The 8,316-nt window shown below is 40.5% G+C and overlaps 1 protein-coding gene across 1 annotated transcript; it reads left to right on the top strand.

Annotated features, from left to right (window-relative positions):
• Positions 1-5,950: 5,950 nt before the first annotated feature.
• Positions 5,951-7,846, top strand: LOC148039811 (early nodulin-like protein 15). Its single transcript, XM_087665677.1, has 2 exons — positions 5,951-6,422; positions 7,198-7,846. The coding sequence occupies exons 1-2, from the start codon at positions 6,104-6,106 to the stop codon at positions 7,614-7,616; spliced, it is 738 nt and encodes a 245-aa protein (XP_087521803.1). The 5' UTR covers positions 5,951-6,103; the 3' UTR covers positions 7,617-7,846.
• Positions 7,847-8,316: the final 470 nt, after the last annotated feature.

The raw sequence follows: 8,316 nt of genomic DNA, 5'->3' as shown, positions 1-8,316 counted from the left end.
GATGAAGGTTAAGCCCAGATGTTCGAAGTTGCTGCATGAAGCAACAGTTTTCTGCATGAAGCAGAAGTTTTCTACATGAAGAAGAAGAACCAGAATCAGGATAATTCAACTCTTTTTATGTGGTTTTCTATTTCTGGATGCTGAACCATAGTCGAAATACTTTTCTTTGATGATATATATCTGAAAATCTAGTTGCTTCTTGGGGCAGTGGTATATTGCTTCAAGCAGCATGATGCAGATTAAAGGTTTAACTTTGCATTTCTGCATATATGTCAGTGAATTACCCATACCGATCAAATGTTATTCTAACCCGAAGCAAATCCAGAGAATTACGGGAGTTACTGACAGGACAACAGAGGGAGTTATCGCAGAATGAGAGCCGGGAAGCAGGAGGAATTGACACCCTGGATGAGGAGGAGTTTCCATCTTTTGGAGAGGAGTTCCAGGATGTTGATACCTCTACTGGTACCGCTACTGTGTATCATTCCCCTGTGTCATCCACCGAATCTCCCTCAAGCTCTCCTGATGAAGCAAAAGGAGTACCTAACTTGCAAGATCTTTCAACTCCTCCGGATCGTGCAGCACAGCGATTACAACATTTAGTGTTAGGAAGTGCAGTCATGTTGAGGAGACCAGTGGGTATTGCTAGGAAGTCTTTAACTTTTGATCCCTTGCCCCCATTAAAGAAGAAGAAGTTCCGAACTATGAATCCCAATCCACCACTTAACCCTAAGGTTAGGGCATCTAAATTCTCAGGGAAGAAGAAAGAAGACCCAGATTGTCATGTCGCACAGTTTGAGACAAGGTGGGTGGCCAGTGGCTTCAACAATATGTTTGGGGATCAAGTCAAATTACAGCAGTTTGCGGCAACTTTCAAGGGTAAGGCTATGGATTGGTATAGTACTTATGACGCTGGATACTTTACCACATATGGTGACCTTAAAACCGCTTTCTTAAGTAGGTTTAGAAAGCATAAGACAGCTACTACTGATGTGTTGAAAAGGTTGAAGCAGATCAAGCAGAAGACAATGTTAGTGCAGGATTATGCACAAAAATTTAAAAATCTATTAAACAGGTTGAATCAGGAAGATAGACCTTCTATGGAGTTACAATACTCTTATTTTGTTAAGGGTTTGGACAAAGCTATTGCCGCAGCAATTGCTAATGCAGAAATTGGAAACAATAATAGTATAGATCGGCTGGTTGAAGCAGCCCAGCGAGTGGAAAAGAGACTTGGTAAGAGTAGATCCAAGAAGAAGAGTAAACATGACTCTTCAGACTCTGACTCTGATGGTTCTGATTCAGAGGATAGTAGTGAGGAGGAAGATACTTCATCAGGCTCTGAGTCGGAAACCGAATCAAGTGACTCAAATGATGATCGAAGTAAGTGGAGATAGAGGAGATACAAAAAGAAATCTAGGAAAGATAAAACCTCTTCTAAGGATAGCAAGAAGGGGAAAGAGAAAGAGGAAAAAACGGCCTTGGAAAAAAGGTTGGAAAAGAAAATTAAGACGCAACTGTTGGAGATGGGAGTATTGACAACTTCCAAAAGTGTAAAGTCATGTACCATTTGTCAGAAAGTGGGCCATGAGGCTAGAGAATGCTGGTATAATCCAGTTGTATAGAATGCAAGGCAGCAAACAACATCTCCAGCGGCACCACTTAACCAAATTGCACCTAAATTGGCACAACAAAGAGGATTTAGAGGCTTTGGTAGGAAGGGCCAGCCACCTAAGCAATGGGGTAATGACCAGCCAAGGCAGTGGAATAATGTTCAATAGAGGCAGCGAGGACGTTGCTATTACTGTGGCAGGCAGGGACACATGTCTGGACCTAACTGTGAGTTATGGGTACGCCAGAGGACTGAAAGGGGAATGCAGACCGGGGAGCAGCAAGAAATGCAACCGGCAGGACTACCCCGTGGACAGCAACCACCGGCACCTGCAGTAGTAGTCCTAGTAGAGTTACCTGCAGAAGTCATGGAGAGCGAGGCAGTAAATCATCAAAAGAACCAGCAAGTTCATGAAGCTTTACAGAAAGAAGTGATATGTAAGGGTGTGTTAAATGTTACTAAGCATGGTTTAGAGCCGCAGGTGGGCTGTGACTATTCAAATTGCATAGTTGTGGAAGATTGTCCAGATGAGACAGCAGTTTTGGCCATTACCAGAGCAAAAGCTAAGCAAAAGAATAATTGGGAAGATCAAGAAAAGGCTAGGGAAGTGGCTTCCAATGAAGTTATGAAGTTGTAGAAAAAACAGACTTCAAAACAACTTAAAGTTGCAGAATTGCCTTATGAAGTTCAAGACAATCAGCTGCTTCATGAGGAAAATCAGAAGGATATGCTTGTGTCAGGAATGCAGTTCAATGAACAGTCACAAAGTTTGAAGCCTTATGAGGCATTGCATGGTTCTCATGAGTTGTTTGCTGCACTAACCAAATCTTCATTACAGTTGACTTTGGAACAAATCTTTGATTTAATTCCAGGGTTTAAAGAAAAGCTTTTAGCTAAGATTATGTCGAATCAAGATGAAGTGTTTAAGCATTATGCTATGGATTGAGAACAGGCCTCAGATTGTCAAGCGGTGATTCCCACACAGATGGAGGTGGTAGACTATAAGGTTCCAACTATTCAAGTTGACTATTTGGGTAGCAAGTTTGATGATGTTCTTCTAGATGGAGGTTCTGGAGTTAATATTTTGCCTGAAGAGATGTATTTGGCACATAAGTTGCAAGGACTTGTGGCAGCACCATTTCAGGTTAAAATGGCAGATCAAAGAAGAATTCAGCCATTGGGAATATTAAAGAATCAGCTTATTCGGATAGCCGGGCTAAAGTTCAAGGTTAGTTTTGTTGTTCTTCGTATGGAAGGTTTAGGGGATTCATATAATATGCTATCAGGAAGACCATGGATTAGACTAGCCAAGTTGAAGCAGGATTGGGGCTCAGATACAGTGACTATTCCTCATGGAAGTAAGGAGGTCAAGTTGTCCACAAGTAATCAGGTAATTTTGGAACCTAAGTACCGTCCGTTAGTTGCTCAGACAATTAATGTTGCACCTGAGATTGAGGATGATGAGGAGGAACTTTTTATGCAAGCTAACCCCACAGTTGTGCCAGTTTTTGAAGTGGATGTTCATAAAATTTTGGCTCAGTATAGGCTATTTCCAGAGGTATTATCTTCAGAAGTGGTTTTATCTTCAGAGCAGAACAGTTACCCCATGCATCAGCAGAGTAATTTGATGCAGCAAACTGTTTGCCCCATGAAGCAGGACAGTGACTTCATGGAGTAGAGTAGTGATTTCATGCAGCAGAATAGTAATTTGGTGGTGGAAAGTAATGTTACTTCTGAGGGAAGTAAAAACACTGATTTGGGAACACTTAAAGACCAAAAGAAGCCTTCTTTGGATGCAGAGGAGGATTTAGACAAAGCGAGTCAGCAAGCTATTATAGATGCAGAGCTGAAATATGAGCATACCATGCACAAGTTAGCTAGAGTCTTTGAGGATGATGTCCAAGAAGTGTATTTGGAAGCTAAAATAGGCTCTAAGTCGATAAAGGTGAGTATTTTCGTTGAGGAAGACTTCAAACAGCAATTAATTAAGTTGTGTAAGGACTTTCAGGATATTTTTGCTTGGGAATATACGCATTGAGAAAAGAGAAGCCATGGTTTTCTAAACCTATGCAATGGAAGTGTGGCTTCTCTTTTCTTTCTCAAAACCATGGCTATCTTTGTTTACGGCCCTCCATGAGTTTCATACTCTACATAAAGGTAACAAGTGGCCTCTTGTTCTTTTCTTATGTGTGTGGATGTAATAAAGCCTCTCCCTTTGTCTCTTGATCTCAACATGGCACATTCGTGCTCTAGGCTCAATTTGGTATTAGGTTTGGAATATCTCCCTTTGTTGCCATGTGGCAATTTGATATATGTATGATAATTCCTACTAAAATTTTTATAGGTTTCTTCTCAAATTTCTTAGAGTTACACATACTAACAATCTTAGATACGTGCACAACAACACTATTTTGAATCTTTTGTTTTCATGAGGCAAGGTATAGTTCATTATCGTGGAGTAACTTGTTTTGCAACAAAACCAACTAATCAAGTGAAGTCTTCTTCCTCTAATAAAAAGAAGAAATGTATAGATACTTCGATAAGATACACAATTGACATGAGCGTATTGAAAAGAATATTCTTCATACTCTTGCTTTACTATTTAAAGTCTCTAACCTTACACATAGTCATGTACAATCATCATATACATGGATCCCAAAATTTTGCACATGCTTTCTTTTGTCAATAGATATTATGACTTTTGATTGTGGTTTTTAATTATACTTTAATTCCTAAGATGCTCAAATACCTATAAGATTGCTTAGTTTTGTTTCACCATAATGACTTAAGAGCATTATGCAAAATATTAAATTTTATCAACCTAGACTTACATGTTGATACTTTATTGGGTTTCACAATATTCATTAGTCCTCTAGATCCAAAATGACCTTTACAACACTCAGCACATTTGATTTTGGAATTAGTGTTGACAATTAGGTTACCCCATATCATTGTGCTTTAGTGACATATAAATATGATAAAATGCTATAGCTTTAGTGACATTTGATGGCAAGAAGGGTAGTGCACTCAATTTCTAAAGAGGAAAACATGATTTGATATTCTTACAAGTGTACCCTCTCAATTGAGTGACTAATCCAAATGACTTCAAAAGATGGCATTGTCTACTATTTTGGCTCACGTATTAAATCGTGAATGTGCATAAAATTTATCGTTTGGTCTTTCATTCCATTTTACTTCAATGTCACATCAATGATCTCATAGACCTCTTTAAGGTTATACATCATGTTAGGCTTAGCACAGAAGCGATGCATTTGTGGGCATACTCTATATTTGATAGTTTAAACAAACAAATAATACTGCCCTGTTATTTTGCCAATATTTTTGGTAGTCATTAGTTCCTGTTAGATTACGTCAAGGTTTGTAAAGGAAAGTGATCAAATCAATAGAAATGCTCACAAGATGAGATCATTACTACAAGAGGACTTTCTTTCATATGACTCAAGAGACAAAAAATACAAAGCAAGGTTCTAGATTTGACCTTGTGGAGCAACAAAGTGTGAGAGTGATAAAACTTTGATGATTCTTTAAATAATGCTAGAGATAAATATATTTGATGACAATAGATACTTACAACACCCTTAGAGAGGTGTGGCCACATGCACAAAGCCAAGAACCTTTGATGATTACTTTGTTCACTTTTTGATTCCTTGAGAATGAAAAAGTTGTTAATTGCATAGTTCCCTCTAGATAGGGATGGGACATTAGACAAAAGTCTCCTTTTGTATGTACTTGAAACTTGGGCAACATCTTACTCCTCAAGCTCTAAGAAAGAGCAAACCAAGTGATGATCATAAAAGAAGATGTGACTCCCTAGGTTGCTTCACCTTCATGCGAATTCAAATTAGTGAGAGTGGAATGGTAACTCAAGGTGCCTGCACAAAAGGCCTACCCAACCATCATGAATTAGAGAGCATCACCACACTTATCAAGTAGAGCCATGTCACATTCTTGAAATGGATTAAGGATTGGAGTGTGGAAGAAGGCTCTAAGAACTCGAGTTCAAGGACAATAACTTTACAGTTAAGAGCACCATGAGAAAGTACCACATTTTGGAGTGCAAAGGTGCATCCTATTAGTTATCGCTATGTAAGTTCAAAGTGCACTCTCTTGGAACTTACTAGGTGCTTTTATCAAAGTGTCTTGATTATTGAAACTAGTGTGCTTTGCTCACTAAGTCGTGCACATGCTTGTTGGGGCTTTAGCCAAGGCGTTGTGAATGTCCCCATCTTTATTGGAGTAGGGCTGATGCAAATATTTATTCATTAATACATATACCACATAATACATTATACAAAAAAATGTGTTTTTTCTCAAAACCAATGTGTATGTTATTGTTTGTCCAAGCCTATTTCACAATTGTTTCCTTTCATAACCTTGGCTTTGCTAGATTTGTAAAGAGGCCCAAGCCTCTCTTAATTCTTCTTTGCTAGATTTGTAAATTGTGAAGGGACCCTTGGATCTCTCTTTTTAATGCTCTCTCTCTCTCTCTCTCTCTCTCTCTTTTGTGTGTGTCAGTTTGATCATGAGGGTACTGCCCCTGACCACCCCTTGCTCATTGTTCTCATGGGTCTGATGCTTCCTCATCCACAAAGGATCACTCTCCTTCTCCTGCAGTTCTCTGAACTGACCATACCTCACACAATTCTCTTGTGCTCGCTTCTCCTCCTGCTTCCTTCCACAGCTTCTGCAACAGTCTTTCTGGTAGGGGATGAGAAGGGCTGGGTGGTAGGAGCTGTAAATTACACAGAATGGGCCTCCAATTACACATTCCATGCAGGAGATACTCTGGGTAAGCTGCACACTCTTTTCTCCCTTTTGTAAAGAAAAAAATCATGAGTCCACCATGACTGTCCAATGTTTCTCCTTTTTGACAGCAGATATGGTTGGGACTTTTATGGTTCTCCATAGCTGCAAAGCTTACAAGCTTGACTGACTGATTGTGAGTTACTCGGGGCAGCTTCTTAAATTAGCTACATTTCAAAGCAAGACCCTGTATGATGCTCTGTGTTGAATGATTGTGGGGTTTATAGTTACTCGGGATAGTACAATTCAAAGCGAAAACCAATGTGGCGCTCTGTTATGAATGATTGTGTGGTGATAGTTATGCAGGGTAGCTTCTTAAATTATCTACATTTCATAGGAAACCCCTGTGATGCTCTGTCTCTCTGGAGCAACTGTGGAGGTTCTCATCTCTACTAAGCTGTACATGTGAAGCAAGGCATTCAATGTACGTCCCTCTTGGGTATCTTGAGCTACATTCGGTGTACAAACCCAGAGTGATGCTCTGTTTCTCTGGCATTGCTCTAGGGTTTACATTTGGAGCTTCATGGGGCATCGTGTGTCTCTCTTAAACGTGATACTCTGTTCTTTATCTGTTGGCAAAGCTTAATTTGATGCTCTGCTTCTCCGTGTTTGGTCTGCAAAGCCCAATGCGATGCTCTCTGTTCCTCTGTTTTCTCCATTGGCGTAGCCCTCAGGGAAGTATCCTGTGTCTCTGCAGGCAATGCTCAATGTAATGACTCTGATTTCTTTTGTTCTTCTCTCTGTCATCTGTGTCTGGGCAGTATTCAAGTACCTGCAGGAGTTCCATTCAGTTCTGGAGGTGAGCAAGGCCAGCTATGAGAACTGCGAGGTGGGCAACCCAATCGCAAGCTATGTGGACGGCAGGACAGAGATCCATCTGAAGAAGGCAGGCTGGTACTACTTCATATGTGGGTCATACAAGCACTGCCCGCTGGGGCAGAAGCTGCAGGTGCAGGCCCGAAACAAGACCACATCTGCAGAGGCCCCTTCCCCTGCCCCCTCACCTCTATATGCCCCCCCTCTCTCTCCTGCTTCACCTTCACCTTCACCTTCCCCTGCCCCTCCCCTTTCCCCCCATCCCTCACCTTCATCTTCTCTGTCCATTAAACCTGGCATTGGCTTCTCCATCTCCATATCCATCTTTCTCTCCTTCTCCCCCTTTCTCCTCGTACTCTCCTAGTTAAACCTTCCCTCAGCCCTCATGGGCGCCTAAACCTACATTGAAATATAAAACTACAGGAATTACTATTTGTTTGCTTAGATCGCTTGATGACGCTCCTTTAACATTATATTCATCTAATAAGAGCTGCCAGAAGTAAAATTTTCAACCTCTTGATGTCTGCCATTTGGCAGAGGTTCTACTGGTTGTAGCTTGTAACAGGTTTCATGTCAGAATTTTGTCCTTCCACAGCTTAGCTTACTGTGAAATGCCTGAAAAGTTTTTGGAGAATTGTGGAGAGAGAGCGAGAGACAGAGAGAGAGAGAGAGAGAGAGAGAGAATGAGATTGATGTGATAGTTGTAAAATTGTAGTTGATCAAAGATCTGCCTTAGGGCTTAGTCACATGCAATCCACCCATCAAACTTTCTGTACCCATGAATCACAACTCTTGGTTTGGAAGATGTTGAGGGATTTTACTTTTTAGATGGGTATGAAAAATTCTGCCTTTCAAAGAAGAGTCACATTCCAAAAAAGTTTCAAGAGTACCCTTCCATGATATGAAAATTTCTACCCTTTAAAAGAAGAGTTGCATTTAAAAAAATCTCTATGGGTATCCTTCTTAAGTAATAGAGAGAGAGAGAAAGAGAGAGAGAGAGAGAGAGAGAGAGAGAGAGAGAGAGTGTGTGTGTGTGTGTGTGTGTGTGTGTGTGTGATAGCAAA

The sequence above is a fragment of the Lygodium microphyllum genome, chromosome 2 (assembly GCF_053477565.2).
Source record: "Lygodium microphyllum isolate KBCC chromosome 2, Lygodium_microphyllum_v1.1.10, whole genome shotgun sequence".
In the NCBI taxonomy this organism is placed as follows: domain Eukaryota; kingdom Viridiplantae; phylum Streptophyta; class Polypodiopsida; order Schizaeales; family Lygodiaceae; genus Lygodium; species Lygodium microphyllum.
This window is presented reverse-complemented; position numbering and strand designations above follow the sequence as displayed.

Excerpts from the sequence above, each read along its gene's own strand:
- LOC148039811 (XM_087665677.1), top strand. The coding sequence starts at position 6,104 with ATGCTCTCTCTCTCTCTCTCTCTCTCTCTCTTTTGTGTGTGTCAGTTT. Across the intron at positions 6,423-7,197 it reads CCATGCAGGAGATACTCTGG|TATTCAAGTACCTGCAGGAG; the intron begins GTAAGCTGCACA and ends GTGTCTGGGCAG.